This window comes from Melopsittacus undulatus, chromosome Z (assembly GCF_012275295.1).
Source record: "Melopsittacus undulatus isolate bMelUnd1 chromosome Z, bMelUnd1.mat.Z, whole genome shotgun sequence".
In the NCBI taxonomy this organism is placed as follows: Eukaryota; Metazoa; Chordata; class Aves; order Psittaciformes; family Psittaculidae; genus Melopsittacus; species Melopsittacus undulatus.
In genome coordinates, this window is record NC_047557.1 from 37,259,293 (window position 1) to 37,277,389 (window position 18,097).

General features: G+C 42.3%; 1 protein-coding gene across 1 annotated transcript in view; it reads left to right on the forward strand.

Moving 5' to 3' along the window:
• Positions 1 to 310: 310 nt before the first annotated feature.
• TRPM6 (transient receptor potential cation channel subfamily M member 6) overlaps positions 311 to 18,097 on the forward strand; it is a 79,090-nt gene continuing 61,303 nt past the window's right edge. The window contains exons 1-3 of the mRNA XM_034073090.1: positions 311 to 346; positions 8,662 to 8,741; positions 9,591 to 9,629. Of these exons, the coding sequence (XP_033928981.1) occupies positions 311 to 346; positions 8,662 to 8,741; positions 9,591 to 9,629 (155 nt within the window). The remainder of the gene's footprint in view (positions 347 to 8,661; positions 8,742 to 9,590; positions 9,630 to 18,097) is intronic.

The window sequence follows — 18,097 nt, forward strand, 5'->3', positions numbered from 1 at the left end:
TAGTGTAGGTCATGTGTCTGTGAAAATCTGAGAACATGTTTACAGTGGCTGTCTTTGAATTAATACTAGGAAATAATCACATAAATTCTGCTGTGATCTGAAATTACATGTTGTCTTTAAAAACAGAAAACAGAGAAACATTTCTGTGCTATTGAACTTCAGTCTGCCAGGCCCTGTAAATGGGCATGGTGAGCTGGTGAGCAACAGTGAAAGCGTTCAAATTCAATTTTTACACAATATTTTTGTAAGTATGTAGTGTTGAAAATTTTAATTGCAAATTCAGTTACTTATAGTAGCAGTATTTCCGCAGATGTGCAGAGTCCTGAACGCTTGTGCAAAGGAGCAGGTAAAAAATACTGGATAAGCAGAAGAGGCTAGTTAGCAACAGATGTATTGATGTACTGTAGTGACGAAAGTCAGGGGAACCACAGTGTGTCTGTGTTGCAAAGCCAGGTTGTTGTCTTCTGAGAGGTTAGCCTGAACACAAGGTAATTCTAGAAGCCCTGAGCATATGTTAAAAGACTCACGCTGAGTTCATGTTTTACAGTGCATGAGTCTGGAGTTTTACAATGTACTTCTATGGTGTGTGATTCCAAAGTGTTCTTTGTTACAATGAGTTGTTAATGTTACTACATACCATAAACATGCATGTAATGGGTGATGAACCAGAAAGTTCCTGTTCTGAAAAGCTTTTGCAAGACAGTCTGTTAAGTTGGAAATCTCTTTAGTACTGGCAGTAATTTACCAGTTGCCATGGGATGCAGAAGTACTGCTGAGGTCCTGCTTTTTCAAGTGAGAATTATTATGCATGATACTTGCGAGTCCACCTTACCTTTTGTAGCTCAGGAGTTTCCAGGGATAAGGGTTCAAGAGATGGCAATGTACTTATAGGCAGAGCTCTTGTGAAATAGCGTTGCTAGCTCATAAGAACTGTGGCTGCATTTCAGGTATCTAATGTTCCTGCAAATGACTTGCTCTGTGTGTAGTTATTTTTCAAATGGATTTAAGACATTTTAGAACACTGGGCTTAACAAAGAGGCGAGATTCTTGCAGTGGTGGTAATAAGAAGAAGTTCTTTTCTTCCCTTTACTGTGTATTTGAATAAGGGCTGGTCACATGCCGCATTACACTGTTTTCTCACAGTTACACTTTCAGCTGAGAATGGTGTCTTCCTCCTGCCCAGGCACTGAAAATCAGTTTGTGATCTTTTTGAGTATTTCTCATTCTTGCCATGACCCAGAAAGTTTCCTTATAGCATACTGGAGTCCTCAGACACATCTGTTATCCCCAGGATTATCTGTTGTCATTTAATGAGTATTTGCGTTCATCTAATAATTCTGAGGATGATAACTGTTTCCAGTTAAGAAATTATTTAAGACATAGGAGAGTGGCTGTGTGTAGTGGATTCACTACACATGGTGTGTGCAGAGCTGAGGTATGCTGCTTGGCAGCACCTTTCAGCCCTTGCAGTAGTGTTTTGGTGAGACATGAAATAGAAATTACTGTCCTCTGTTACCAATACAAATATGCTGCAGTTTTAGTTGATCTTTCTAGTTTCCAGCACAACTCTGCTTTGCCTAAATGAACTAGCCTGTTACTTCAACTGGCTAGTCATTATGTGATTTCTCAGTATCTGTCCCTGTCTGGATCTACAATGTGTAATTAAAGCCAGTTACTGCTATTTGTCTAGTAAATTGTTTCATGTCAATAATGGATTTTGTGTTTACAAATATGTAAAGGGTGGGTGTCAGGATGATGGAGCTAGGCTTTTTTCAGTGATATCCAGTGGCAGGACAAGGGACAATGGGTGTAAACTGGAGCATAGGAGGTTCCGCGTGAACATCAGGAAGAACTTCTTTACTGTAAGAGTGACAGAGCACTGGAACAGGTTGCCCAGGGAGGCTGTGGAGTCTCCTACGTTGGAGATATTCAAGGTCCGCCTGGACAAGTTCCTGTGTGATGTACTCTAGGTTACCCTGCTCTTGCAGGGGGGTTGGACTAGATGATCTTTTGAGGTCCCTTCCAACCCTTGGGATTCTGTGATTCTGTGGATGAAATTATGCTGGTATAGAGATACATGCCTTTTAATTTTCTTTTGCAGGGAACTGAACAGTGTCCAGAACAGCATGCAGTTTCATTAGAAATTGCATTTACCTGTGCCTTTTACCCCAAAAGGGACATAAGTACAGCTAATTGCACCAAAAAATTTGCTGTTTGTTTTGGCATCATAACCTAGTTTTCCTGAGGTTAGTACTCAACCAGTGAACAGTGCTTATTGTCTGGTCTTGAAGGGGCTGAATGTTTCCTGCAGATCTTGGTTTAGTAAAGCTAATTCCAGAGAAGGACAAATGCACATTGATCCCTACTTATCAGTGTTTAGTTGGTACATTGCATCTAAAGGCTTTGACCCTGGCAGGTCCTTTCTGAGGGGGTGGGGTAGGCTGGGGCAGAAGAAAGCAGCAGCAGAAATGGAAGTGTTCCCCCGTTTGTGCTGGAGGGGTGAGTGGTGGAGTGAGTGCAGGCCTCAGTATGGCAGGTGATCACAGACTGCATCACACCATCCTCTGATGCCGGTGAGCCAAGCACTGTGTACCTGTGTGGTGATGCTGGCGGGATGGTGACACGGTGACTCACGTTGCTAATGGCACCCATGGATTTCTGAGAACAGTTTACCTCTATACTAGGCTCAACTTTTAGGTTTTGTCTGCTCTTACTCCCTGTCAGCAAGGATTTGAAAGAAATGAGTGGTGCAAGTATTTCTGTGAATTTTATGCTCTGGTCTGTTTCTTTACTTCTGGAAACCTTAATTTTTGAATGTTACTTGCATGTAACCAAATTTGACCTGACATTGTCCCTTTAATACCATATTATGCAAGGATCTCAGACAGTAAAGATATTGGAGAAGTGATTAAAGGCAATTTTCTAAAAACTACTCATGTGCCTTAAATTTCAGAGCCAAACTCTTGCCAGTGCATTGACTAAATCAGTCTAGAAATCTCCAAAGCCTCTTCCGCGGCAGAGAACTATAAGCAGCAATCCTAATCCTAAAACTGGTGAGAAAAGAGAAGGCAAAACTCCCAACTCCCAAACAAAGGTCTCAGGACCAAACGGAACGAAAATTGCAATATAAACTTGGCTTTGGGTCTTCTGTATATAAGAACAGAAAATTGCCAGTCAGAAGGAATATGTAGGTGTATTTTTGTCTCCTTTGGGGTTTGGTGATAGAAAGGACAAAGGTTGTTGCTGGCTGAAGTACATGTATCTCACTGTAGTGATGGGAGAAGTTTCTATTTGTTGTTGAATTTAAGGATGACAGTTTTTAAAAGTTAGCCAGAGTTTTATGAAAGGAGATGCACAGAGGTCTTTTACAAAGCTGGGAATCAAGAGCAAACAAACAGCAGTTCAGAAGCTTCCTCTTTTAATTTTTACTTGCCCAGCCCTGAAGTCATGAATGACTGTAAAAGCATGAAGGTTTGAAACCCTTTTCCTGACTATACAGTTAGCTTAGAAACTAAGTAAAGCCCTAAATTAATAAATGAATGCTGTTGTTATAGTGTAAATTTTACATACTACATGAAGATTTCACCTTGTATAAAATTAATAATCAGGTTAAATGCATTGTGTTTCAGTTTTTAAATTTGTTCTTCATAAGATGAAATACAAAGATATAGTCTGGTGGGGGATTTTCTTGTATGGTTGGTTGATTGCAGTTTCAATATCTGTATTTTACACCTGTTCAGGAACTTTATTAAAGAGAAGAATGGTGGAATTTGCAAACAATGTTTTTTGCTATATTCATGTTTATTGTTTGAGAGGTATATATAAATGTTAAAGTTACAGGCTTTGTCAGGTTCATATACAGATGATACCCTAATTTTTAAATGTAAAAATTACTGGATGCAGGGAGGTATAAGGCTGCAGCATAGACAACACTGGCAAACTCTTTATATAAATAAGCAAAGATTAATGTTAAAATATCTTTATGGGAAGACACCATGTTTCTTTGCAGGGCAGGGTGAAAACTCCAAATAGTGCATCAACTGCACTTTGCAATGTCATTTTCAGTCCTGTTCAGTTGGAATCCTGAAATGGAGTTAATTTACGTAACTGCTGTGTGCATGTCTCTGTGCCACTGGGTGAGGTGCAAGATTCAAAGGTCAAATAAATTTCTCAGGGATCTCATTCAGCTGAAATAAACATGAATTTTGTCAATCACTGCTCTAGTAGGAAAGTTAGACTCATGGCATGTAATCTAAAGCTGTAGAGGTTTATCTCCGTTGGCTTTGTTGGATCTGTAGCCTGACCCATTGTGACAAGAGTGGCCTGATGAGCTGCGGCATGTGTTGGTCACTGTCCTTACTGCCTCAGCTGCAGAAAACCACAGGTGCTTTAGGCAAAATTGAAAAAGGATGCACAAAACATACAGGATTTTAAGCACTGATATTTTTCTTAACCCTCAATTGCCTTCCAAAATCTTAAAAAAAAAACGAAATTCATTAAAACAATGTATGTTTTTTTATCAGATAGCTTAGATATTAAAAAAGCTGATAGTAGAGAAGCCTTTACATCTCCCATATTAGATGTAACTTCAACTTGTACAGTGTGTTGCCATTACTGAAGACTATAAGTTGTATTTGGCTTGAAATAACCATGCCAAACAGCTGTTATGTACCAGATGACCTCTCCTCCCTTTAGAATGATTGATTTGTGTTTATCTTGTGTCATGTAACTTAATGATGAGGATCACTGAACTTTGGAGATAAAGACTTCTTTGACACTCCTTTTTGAGTGTACTCACACATAGATTAGCTGATGCCTTGCTCAGCTGGCAGCACATTTTGCTGTTGGTGCCTAGGCTGATGCATTGTTTCTCTGTTACACTGGGCTCCAGCCCTGGCCTTCACACCTGGAAAGGCACCCAGATAACACTTGATTTCCAGAATGTGGCAGGCTGGAGGGAAGGAAAGTAGCTCAAGGGAAGCTACCCTAGAGTGCAATGCAAATAACTTGCTCAAAATTACTTAGAGTAGTGTTCTTGCTAAATTGAAAGTGACAGCAGTTGGGTGTTCTCTCGCAAGACTGAGCACGTTGCCTCAGCAAATGCTTTAAGGCTTGTCAGCCTTTTGACTATTCTGTCACACCCTTTCTTGTTAATGAAAATTTTAATAAAGTTCATTCTTAACTGAGGCATCCCATAAAACAAAAAGATTTTTTGTTCCCCAGTTTTGCTTGAAAATAGTAATGGGTTGCAGGAACATCAGAGTCCCAGGTTATTGTAATATAGAAACATTTGACTGTTTTGCTTGGTAGCTCAAACAATGAGAATAAAGTGCCTTAGGGAACATGAAACAGTACTGCCTACTAACAAGAATACTACTGATGGTTTTCTGAGAGCAGTGTGTGCTTGCCCTCAGGTATTGAAATTTGCTTCACTGCTTCCAAGGATTAATGGATTTAATTTCTTGCACCTTGACTTCAGTCGATCTCTCTCTTACTAAGAAAACTAATTTTCTTGCATACCCATCCTCTGTCCAGCCCTGAGGATCTTTCTTCAAACTCCCTTGTTTGAAGCTCAACCAGACATGTTCACTTAGTTGCTCCCAGAAGAATACACATGCACATCAATACCACCAACTGCTCTTTAGTGACCTGTTTGATCTTTGTCAGTGGGGGCCCATTTCAGAGTACATTAAAACCAAAGGTAGGACTGTCATTAGTCTTGGTTTAAGCTGGGTCCCTACCTGCAGACAAGGTGATAGTTCAGGTTGCTTGTGGCCCTCCATAACTGCATGACTAGCTGGAAAGTAATACAGGGGTATTTAGGGATGCGAAGCTAAAGTTAAAAAAACTCTCAAATGGGCCTGCTTTATTAAGGATCATAACTCCATTCTGGAGATGAAAGAGAAGTATTCTCTTTTATAAGAATTGTTGCTGAACTCTGTCATAAAAATCCCCCAGCAGTATTATTAAGAAGTTGAATTATTGGCATTTTCATTAACTGAAATCTTTTCTAGGTCATTGTATGAAAGACACATTTTGCAAACAAATATGGAGACAAGTACTTACCATAAATATTTTTATAGGGTAAACATTTTGCATATTATTTGATAGTTGTGTGTCTTATATGCCTAGTCATAAACTAGGACACTGCTGTGCTGTGTCCTGAAGAGATTGCTGTCTATAAGGTAGACAACAGACAGTGAGATGAGCATGAGAAATGAGACAGTAATGGTCAGTACAGTTTTATTTACACTTTACAATAAAATATAGAATCATAGAATCATAGAATAGTTAGGATTGGAAATGACCTTAAGATCATCTAGTTCCAACCCCCCTGCCGTGGTCAGGGACACCTCACACTAAACCATATCACCCAAGGCTTCATCCAACCTGGTCTTGAACACTGCCAGGGATGGAGCATTCACTACCTCCCTGGGAAACCCATTCCAGTACCTCACCACCCTCACAGTAAAGAATTTCTTCCTTATATCCAATCTAAACCTCTGCTGTTTAAGTTTCAACCCGTTACCCCTTGTCCTATCACTAGAGTCCCTAATGAATAGTCCCTCACCAGCATCCCTGTAGGCCCCCTTCAGATACTGGAAGGCTGCTATGAGGTCTCCACGCAGCCTTCTCTTCTCCAGGCTGAACAGCCCCAACTTTCTCAGCCTGTCTTCATAAGGGAGGTGCTCCAGGCCCCTGATCATCCTCGTGGCCCTCCTCTGGACTTGTTCTAACAGTACCATGTCCTTTTTATGTTGAGGACACCGGAACTGCACACAATACTCCCAAGTGAGGTCTCACAAGAGCAGAGTAGAGGGGCAGGATCACATCCTTCGACCTGCTGGTCACGCTTCTTTTGATGCAGCCCAGGATACGGTTGGCTTTCTGGGCTGTGAGTGCACACTGCTGGCTCATGTTCATTGTCTCATTGACTAACACCCCCAAGTCCTTCTCTGCAGGACTACCATGAATTTCCTTTTTGCCCAACCTGTAGCTGTGCCTGAGATTGCTTCGACCCAGGTGTAGGACATTGCACTTGGCATGGTTAAACTTCATGAGGTTGGCATCAGCCCACCTCACAAGTGTGTCAAGGTCCCTCTGAATGGCATTCCTTCCCTCTAGCATATCAACAGAACCACACAGCTTGGTGTCAATGGCAAACTTGCTGAGGGCAGACTCAATTCCATTGTCCATGTCAGCGACAAAGATGTTGACCAAGACCGGTCCCAACACCAACCCCTGAGGGACACCACTCGTTACTGATCTCCAGCCAGACATTGAACCATTGACCACAACTCTTTGAGTGCGACCATCCAGCCAGTTCTTTATCCACCGAGTGGTCCACCTATCAAATTGATGTCTCTCCAATTTAGAGACAAGGATGTCGTGGGACAGTGTTGAACGCTTTGCACAAGTCCAGATAGATGACGTCAACTGCTCCACCCCTGTCCACCATTTCTGTAGCCCCCTCATAGAAGGCCACCAAATTGGTCAGGCAGGATTTCCCCTTAGTGAAGCCATGCTGGCTGTCACCAAGCGCCTTGTTGTTTTTCATGCGCCTCAGCATGCCTTCCAAGAGAACCTGCTCCCAGATTTTGCCAGGCACAGAGGTGAGACTGACTGGTCTGTAATTCCCCGCATCATCCATTTTCCCCTTCTTGAAAATGGGGGTTATATTTCCCTTTTTCCAGTTGTCGGGAACTTCACCTGTCTGCCATGATTTTTCAAATATGATGGCTAGTTGCTTAGCAACTTCATTCGCCAGCTCCTTCAGGACCCGCGGATGGATTTCATCAGGTCCCATAGACTTGTGTACATTCTGTCCATTGTGTATTTATTGTGGAGGTAGTTCCCTTTGACAATAAAAAGAATCCTTTGCTTCCAGTGATTACTAAATTCAGTCCCAGAGATTTCAAAGTTCAGCATCAAAAAACTATCATTCCTTTCAGGAAATTTGATCCTGCTAGGCTTGAACAGAAAGAAGTTCAAAGACTGCCAGTCAGGTTGTTTGAAAAAAATCTGATACCACAGTGACTATTCAGTTTACTTGTCTGCACCAGGCATTGCTGAGACACTTCACAGTGTCGCAGGAGGCCTGTGGGTGAAACTAATTTGACACACTTTTAAGTGGTAGGACTAGTCTTTGGTCCCTGCTTTTTTATTTCACTGTAGTCCTAGTTGAATAAGGATATAACTGTCATGGATCTATTCTTAAATCTGTTAAGAAAAATAAAAGAAGGAGTCAACCATCTCTTTCAGGTAAAAAGAAAATCTTGCCCGTTTTTGACACAGCTTTAGCAAGATAGCCATTTGCTAGTCTTCTGACAGAAGGGAAGTGCAGTCCTTTAAGCAGTCCTGATTCATTCTTACCATTTCCTCTATGGTACATGTGTTTGACAGATTCTCTAAATAATTTTCATGTTTATTAGTGAGGGGTGGGGGTAAATTTTAATAATGATCTTTCTGTGGAGCTTTGTGAATCTTGAGTGTGAAGGGCTAGGACTGTTCAGAGCTGTAACTTCCCCTTACAGTGCTTGGTTTCATTTAATATTGTGATGGGAATCATTCTGTGTTACAGCCATGTAGATGTTATAGTGCAATTTTTGTCATTATATGCTTAAGTTCAGGAATACCGTTGTGTTTGAAATGTCTTTTCAGTCCCCCAAATCCTGGATTGAAGAGGTCTTCAGTAAAAGAGAGTGTGCACAGATCGTTCCCAGTTCAAAAGATCCTCACGGGTAAAATAATGAATTTCTCTTATTTTTTATTACATTTATAAGGAATGAGAATAATTTCTTACGGATGTTGTGTGTAGCTTGGATGAAGTCCTTGGCAGTTTTTGCAGTGCCCTCATTGGTGATTGCTTGTGTGTGTGGTTTTTCAGAGATACTGTCACCAGCATGTTTTAAATGAGGCTGTTTTGAATTAGAAGTTGGCAACATTTGACCTTTCTAGGCTTCTTATATGTGATGCTCTCTGACTGAGAACTAAAACTGTGGTATGGCATCCAGCTGAGAAATTGAGTCACGTGGAGTTACTGCTGCACACGAATTCTTAATCCTGTACCAACATCTTCTCCCTTCCTTAGAGTAATGCTTCCTTAGAGTAATGGCTTCTCACAGGCTTCTGAGATAGAGGTTTCTGTCCAGGTTGGTGTAAAGTGTGAAAAGACTGAGGAAAGGATCAAATTCTCAATCTGTGTTCTAGAACTTGAGAAAGCAAACATAATTGGCATTCCACATTGCGTATCCAGTGGATGGTGCTGGACAATTAAACTCAGTGATATCATATTCTGAGAATGTAAACTTGTAATACTGATCATATTGATTTGGACACATGGATAGTGTAGAGTAGCTAAGAGAGATAACTTATCTATGAAATGCAGATTTGACATACAGTCTGAGATGTAAAATGCCAAACAAATCAGCCAGTGTATCATCCAGGGGTATGATTCTGAGTGCAGAAGAGCACACAGCCTTTAATGCTGTTGATGAGAATATTTCACAGGTGAATGAATACTTTATGAATAACATTACAGATGTTTTCTTTTATACAAGCATGTATTAATTATGCATCTTTTATCACAGATGTCCTGCAGGATGCCAGGTGTGTCAGAATTTAATCAGGTAAGAGTACATAAATGTGTATCTATGATTTTTTTAATGACCTGAAGTCAGTGATAGGCATTCTTAGTCAAGGACGTAATTACAACAAAAATATCCTTCTTCTTGTATTGTGAGAGCAGCATTTCTGGGGGTGTTCTGGAGAATATTTAGCATCAATCCAGGTGAAATACCTTGTATAATAACCTTTCATTTATTTGCAATAGAAAATTTTATCCAAGTACTTTGTGTGTGTGGATGAATCTGTCTTAATCTTCTTCTGAGGAATGAAAAAAAGAAATGTGCCTTTAAGTGGGAGACAATGCCAGCTACATCCTGGGTGATATGAAGGAGAGTGAGGCAAAACAGACCTCATAGGAGCCTTCCAGTATCTGAAGGGGGCCTATAAGGATGCTGGGGAGGGACTCTTCATTAGGGACTGTAGTGGTAGGACAAGCGGTAATGGGTTCAAACTTAAAACGGGAAGTTTAGATTGGATATAAGAAGGAAGTTCTTTACTGTAAGGGTGGTGAGGCACTGGAATGGGTTGCCCAGGGAGGTTGTGAATGCTCCATCTCTAGTGGTGTTCAAGGCCAGGTTGGATGAAGCCTTGGGTGATATGGTTTAGTGTGAGGTGTCCCTGCCCATGGCGGGGGGGTTAATGATCTAGATGATCTTAAGGTCCTTTCCAACCATAACCGTTCTATGATTCTATGATTCTGTGAAAATAAACAGTAAGAATTATGGAAAAAGGAAGAACAAAATAAAGGAAGAAGAAGAAGAAGGAGGGTATTAGAAACATCCCTGATGACAGGTTTTCTGAAGGCTTTTTCATCCATTCTGAGTCCCTGCCTTTGGGAATGCAAGCAACAAAAGCTATATCACGTTGGCATTTTTAACTTGTGTGGGTTTTTTTTCAGACAGATAATATTTTGTGGTTCATATTAATTAGTAGTTTTCCATCTAACTGTCATGGTTAAAGCCCAGCTGGTAACTCAGAACCATACATCTGCTTTTCCCCTTCTTCCCCTTCTTCTCCCCAGCTCTGGGTTGAATGGGGAGGAGAATCGAAAGAATGTAAATCCCACAGGTTGAGATAAGAACAGTCCAGTAACTAAGGTATAATACAAAATTACTACTACTAATAATAATTATGGTAAGGGAAATAACAAGGGGAGAGAATATAAGACTAAAAAATGGCAAGGGAAGAAAATAAACACAGGTGATGCACCATACAATTGCTCACCTCCCACTGACCTGAGGAGTGATCTGCCCTTCTGCGTGACTCCCCCCAGTTTATACAATGGGCATGACATGCTGTGGTGTGGAATACCCCTTTGGCTAGTTTGGGTCAGTTGTTCTGTCTGCTTCCTCCTGGCTTTTTACACCCTTCCTCACTGGCATAGCATGAGACTGAAAAGTTGTTGATCAGGGTAAGCACTACTTAGCAACAACTAAGACATCAGTGTGTTGTCAGCATTGTTCTCAGAATGGAGCTGAAACACAGCACCAGCTACTAGGATGGATTAGCAGCTACACCTTCAGCTGTGTCCTGGTTTTAGCAGTAACAGTCATCTTTCTCCTTCTTGGTAGCTGGTGCAGTGCTGTGTTTTGACTTTCGGGCTGAGAATGGTTGCTGATAGCAAGTATGTTTTGAGTTACTGCTCAAATGTTTGGTTTGTCGAAGGCCTTTTCTGAGCTCATGCTCTGCCAGGGTGGAGGGGAAGCTAGGAGGAAGGAGAGACAGGACACCTGACCCAGGCTAGCCAAAGAGGTATTCCATACCATAGCACGTCATACCCAGGATGTAACCGGGAGAGACCCAGAAGGGCTGGGGCTCTGGTGGGGTGGAGGAGGTATCGGTCGGTGCTTGGTCGGGCAGGGTGGGGTGAGTTATGGGTCAGTGGCTGGTGAGATGTTGTATTCTCTTCACTTGTTATTGGCTTTATCATTATTATTTGTAGTAGTAGTAGCAGTAGTGATTTGTGTTATGCCTTAGCTATTAAACTGTGCTTATCTCAATTGGTGGGGACTACATTCTTTGGATTCTCCTTCCTAACTCTCCGGTAGTTGAGGGAGCAATGGGGGGAAGTGAGTAACGAGCTGTGCGGACTTGGTTTAAACCACAGCAGTTCTTTTTGGCGCCCAATGTGGGGTACAGCATATGTTTCCAGTCATCCTGTGATTGTTTCCACCATGGTAAGCACATGGCGCTTGCCTTGGCGGGTTGGTGGGAATGTGTTATAGTCAATTTGCCAGGCCTCCCCATATTTATACTTCAGCCATCGTCCTCCATACCAAAGAGGCTTTAACCGTTTAGCTTGTTTAATTGCAGCACATGTCTCACACTCATGAATAACCTGGGCAATAGTGTCCATTGTTAAGTGAGGCACAGCAAGCTACAAAGTCTGAGGCAGCCTTATATTAATGGCCTAGTTTCATACAGTGCAAAGATCCATAGGATAGCCACAACATGTGAAATCATGACTCCATCACATTCCTCAGAGTTTCCTATAGGCTTCAGTGAGGTCAGATTTTCCCCCTACAACTTACAGCTGTGGTTGCAACATATCAATTAGATCCTCCAAGGACTAAAAACTACTGGGGCTTGTTTTCAGTATAGAAAATAATAGCTCCTAATAAGCGAAGGTTTTTTTAATAAACCTGCAAAACAGTTCATCTTCCACCTTTCATCATGTTCTTTTGATGACTATGAACTCAAGCATTTCTAAGATAGATGAAAGAAAGACAAGCTCAAAGGCTTGGGGTAGCATCAGACACAGAGAATATCAGATTACTTTGTAACATTTTACTTTTAGACAATAAATTTAATTTTGTGTTGAAACTAACTAAAATACTAGACAGTATTGACTTGACTATTGTCGTGGTTTAAAACCCCACCTCAGTCTCCCGCAGTACCACACACCCCTTTTTCCTCCCCACTCCCAGAGGGATGGGGAGGAGAACCAGAGGAATATAACTCCCACGGATTGAGATAAAAACCAATCCAGCTGTGCAGACTTGGTTTAAACCACGACAAGCTGTTACAGCTGAACCCAAGACACCAACATTTTCAGACTATAGTTCAACAGTCAGCTCCCTTGCCCTAGCAGAGTGACCATGTTGTTATTTGGTCTGGGAAGCTCTTTGATATGAAAATTAACCTGGGGGTGGATGGAAAACCAAACCAAGATTAGCTTCCCACCAAATCACTGGAAATAAGAACCCCACAGGGCAGGTTTGCTTTTTTTTCTCACCTTTCTCAGTAAAGCCATGCTGTACCTTTGTGGATTTTTTGTCTTGTAGCTTTTTCTTTCACTTGTCATTTAGCATTTTCATGCTGTTTAAATTGATGTGAATCCTATCTGATCGTCTGCCTGTATATGAAGAGCATGTGTGTGGGTCTGATGTTAATTTCGGTCAGCCATTATCTTGCAAGTATGTTTTCCTATAGGTTAGCTGTTCTTGTTTTCTTGTGTATCTTTACGTGTACACAGAACTTTGTTCTAGGGGAAGCAATTTTCATGTAAGTGTTATAACTAGTTATATGGTATTTATTGGATCAGCAATTAAACAGATTTTGGGCCTCCTGAGATCTCTAATTTTCCACAACAGTCCAAAAGTCATGTGAATGTACTTGATGCCTACTGTAATTCGACCTGATATTTTAGGCAAATGAAATCTGTTAGTTTCCTTATGTGCAGAGAACTTCCAAGGTTTGCAAACAGTTTATGAGTGGGTTATGCAACTATTTGCTCATACTTAGTAGAATAACTCCCATTTAGTAGTTGCTAATTAAATTTGAGTAAGTTACTGGCACCTTTGCCCATGCTTCTCAGTGTGTTGAAAGGCCTCTATGTACTCTTCAGTACAGTGCTCATGAACACATCACAGGTGGCACATGCATGAATATATAAGAATGTGAGGGCAGTCTTCTGCATTCTTACACGTCTGAGATGTTCTCACAAATTGTCTGATACGGGCACAGTCTGTGAAGTACTGCCTGTTAGTGCGCTGGATTTTGCAGTCTTGGCAAGTGCAGTTACTTTTACCTCAGTGTTGACCCTCCAGGATTCCCCATGTTGCTCAAGGTGTGAGTTTTCCAGGAGTCTGCTTTTGTATTACTGACATTGCTCCCTCCACTAGTAGCTTAGTAAGTCTTTGAGGCAAAGAAGGTAAAGCCATTGCAGACACTATGAATCAATGCATGATACATTCATAGAATCCCAGGGTAACTCAGGCAGGCTGGGACCTGAGGAGGTCTCCATGGTCATGAGCCCATGCCCACAACAGGCTCAGCAGGGGGAGTCAGACAGTGGTGCTCAGGACTTCACCAGCTGGGGTATGGAACACCCCAGGCTGGAATGAGAGCACCCTCCCCAGACCCTGGCTCCACTGCTGTCCTCCTGGGGTAAAGGTTTCTCCTTCCCTCCAGCCTTCCCTCACCTGTGCTGCTGCCTCTCTCCCTCCCACCACTCACCACTGTAAAGAGCCTGGCTGCATCTCCTCTGTTCCCTCCCATTCTGCCAGTGATGCTGATGGGTGCCTGCAAAGCCATTGATCCTCCCAGATGAACCGGCCCTGGTGCTGCAGTCTCTCCTCACAGGGTAAGGGATCCAGCCTCACCCTCTCCATGACCTTCCCTCAGCTCCCATCAGTTTGACAGTGCTGTTACTGTGTTGGGGATCCAAACTGGAGGTGGTACCCAGGCAGGGGCTGACAAACACCAAGCAGAGGGGACAGACCCTACCCTACCTTCCCCTGGCTCTCGAGCCATGTCCTGCTCACACCACCCCAGGCACCGCTGGCCCTCATTGCTGTCTGAGGACACCCGTGGCCCTGGCTCACCTCACTGCCCACCAGTGCCCAGGGCCACCCCCAGAGCCTCACAGGCTCACTCATACACTCCATCCCCCCTCGGGTCACTGATGGCGGTGCTAAAGAGTGCAGGCCCTGCACAGAGCCAGCGGACCCAGCTCAATACCGGCCTCCAGGCAATGTCCAACCCACAACTACCTCCCTGAGCCCATCATCGAAGCCGGTCCTCACCGATCCCTGTGTCCTCCTTCCCAGATCTTAATCTCACAGCCCGGGCAGGAGGATGTTGGTGGAGCAGTGCTGAAAGCCCAGAGCAGAGGCAGGCAGCATCCACTGCTCTCCTTTCAACCCCATGATCCTGTCACAGCAAGCAGTGAGATGGGTCAGGCATGGCATGTAGAAACTCGATGCCAGCTGCGCCCATCACTGCCTGCTTCCTCTTGTGCCCAGGCGTGGGCTCCAGGAGGACTCACTCCTTGGTTTTACCTGGGGCTGGCAGGAGGCTGCCCAGCCTGCAGCTTCTCAGACTGCTGCTGCCCTGTTCTGAAGGCAGGGATGACATTTGCCTTTTTCCACTCATTGAGACCTCCCTGATCTCTATGGCCTTTGAGAGCTGATGGAGAGCAGCTGCACAAGAACATCAGCCACCTCCCTCAGCACCTCGGGATGCAGCCCCACAGGTCCCAGGGGTGTGTGTGGGTCAAGTGCTCCTGAGCAGTCCTTACTCAATCATCCTCCCTTGCAGGTAGCTCCTCTCCTCCTTGATCTTTTCGAGTACACATACAGCAACTTTACAGAAAAAAGTCCCAATAGCTGTATGTAATCTTCTGCTTTGGTTTTCTCAACTTTCCTGAGAGTCTCTTAGTCTTGGCTTTTGACCTCCCAGATATCTCAGGAGTCCTTAGCAGCTTGTCCGCTTCTGCTAGACAGCAAGACAGAGAACATACCAGCTTGGAGCAGATCATAAACTATTTGGGAAATACCAATCCTTTTGAGTTCAGACCTCTTGCTATGATAATCTCTGAGGTAAACCCAGCTGTGCAAAGACCTTGCATGCTTTTCATATGCCTACAAGCAGTTCTTCCACTGCCTATTCAGCATAACTGAGCTGTTCTGAATGTAGCTCATGTCTGGTTGCATTTATATGTAAGCGATAAATATGTAGTACAAATGATGTTAATTAGTAAACCAGTTTGGTGTTCCTTAAGCTTCTCAGTTTCCAGGTTACTACACTGATTTGTCTTGTCACAGGATTAGTTCCTTTCCACAGGATCTCTGCTTTGACTCAGACAGTGTAATGTGGTGTGTAAGTGAGTAATGTAAGGTGATGTGGTATTTAGTAGTGACTGGTATTTGATTCTCTTTCTTTTGGAATGACTCATGGTGAAAGTCCTTGTTATTGTGAGGCTACTCTAGGAGCAGTGCAGTGACCACAAGATGTTTTCGGTGTCAAAAGACAATAGTGTATCTTTGTTTTTTTTCTAATATTTCAACTAAAGATAGGATTTTTTTTCCTGACATTTGCTGTCTTTTACCCTTTTCGGAATCTCCCCCAAAAGCCAGCAAAAAAAAAAATGGAGCAAGGAAGCTGTAGAGACATTTGTCCTCTGAAGACCACTCATGAAATCAAACTGATCTTTTTCTTCTGGTCTTTCCTTTGACACAGAGAGGGAGGGAGAGTCATAAACAAGTATAGTGTTTGGCCGTGTGCTCCCTGTGGGCAGATTTTACTGAAATCCGCATCCCTTGTGCTATCTGCTTTGCAGCTACATTGCCCTGAAACTCTTTTAATATAGATATGTCTCCATAGTAGTCTTGAGTGTGGATTCTGAGTCCACATGTTATTTGACAACACAGCGTCAGCAGCGATCTCCTGCTTGTGTTGATCCCTCACTGTCTTCTGAAATAGTAATTTAATTGTACATCTGGAATTGATATAATGTGGCTTGTTCCAGCTTGGATACATTTTGTTTAGCAAATAAGCCTTGACATGCTTGTCTTGGTTTGTCTATGAGGAGGTAAAATTACAATGGTTTTTGCTTCTGGGGTCATCAGAAAGAGATCCATAGATTAATAGTTTATTTCAGCAGTTCCTATGCCCCTCCTAATCTCTATTGGGTTTGTTTTTTGTTTTGGTATTTTTTTCTGCTGTTATCACAGTGCAAATAGTTGTGGAGTCATGCAGTGAGCCTAACTGGGCAATATTTCTGATTAGAGTAGCTTGGCAATAAAACTCCTCTGTGATGCTTTCCCCCACAACATGATCTACCCCCTGGGCTAGATCGTTTCCTCTGTTTTTATAGGGTTCAGTTGTGAGCACATGCCAGACTTCTGGAAAATGGCTGGATTTCTGGGATATCTTACTGTTTGTCTCAGCTAAGGAAAAGGTGTAAATTAGCTGATCCATATTGAATTAGCTTGACAAAATGTGGGCATTTTTGATAATACCTATTGTCTTCTGGCTTCTAGCTAACCATCATCATACATGTGGCAATAGGTCTTAACTCTTCTGTAGTATACGACTCTTTAATTCTCCACTCAGTAACATTGTTTGAGTTGTTCTTCTCCAGTCTGCTTTTGCAGGGCATTGAATCGATCAACTGTAAATTGCCTATGTTAAAAAACTGGAGTGCAAACATAACTTCATGGATTCTGTGTATCAAAAAGTGCCTTTCTAAAGCAGGTTGCTTCCTTAAGTTACTTAGGGTTGTTTTGGGGTTGTTTTTTGTTTGCTTGTTATTTTAAACTTATTTCTCTTTCACCTGATAGTTCTCACTCACCTCCACACAAAACTCTTTCTGAATATACCTCTTCAGGATTTTGCAGATGCTTACATCTATCCTGCTCTTAGATCCATTGTTGACGCAGGAGTCGCGGACAACGCGGAGACGATCAATATGATCAAACGATTGCTGACTGTATTAGATACAGTGCTCTTCTTATACCCTTACTCCCTTATGTAACAGCCTTGGATACTGAGCTCTAATTGGTTAGTCTAGAGGTTACTATCGTTTACAGAGCTAATGTTTACAACTTGTTATAATTGCGATTAAATACCTTACTCTAAAAAATACAGGGGGAAACTACAACCTTGGCAGGGATCATTCTCTGCACGAAAACATGGAAAATTACAGAGGAATAACAAGACAACTGACCTTGTTTAGGCCTGCCAAGAATCTTCTTATTTTAGAGCAATAAGGCTCAGGGTATCGGAATCGCTCACTCTGTAGCCTTGGCTGTTTAAGAACCCCGCAATCCATAAGTAATACACCTGAGTCTGAACACAGTCATTGAGTTTGGGTTGTTGGAGGCCATTTGATATCTTAAAAGAGTTTAAGGGAATAATTTATCTGTGTTCCCAAGGGTATTTGAACTTCTGAAATGTCTAAAGGAAAACTGGACTGTCAGATGTCACTATAAATTACACTGAAGTTAATTTTGTAGAGAAAAGACTGGAGCACGTCAAAACCTGACAGTAATACGAATTGAATTTGGGTTATTTATTCAATTACAAACTTTCAATGCTAACCAAGCTTCTGCTAAATTTCCCTTAACATTGCACTTCAGGCCATTTATTTCTATATTTACTCTGCTGGCATTTTAAGGGTTAGTATAAAGTTCACCGTGAAGTTTTCTCTAGATTGAGGGTTGCTCCTCTCCTCTGAATTAATTTT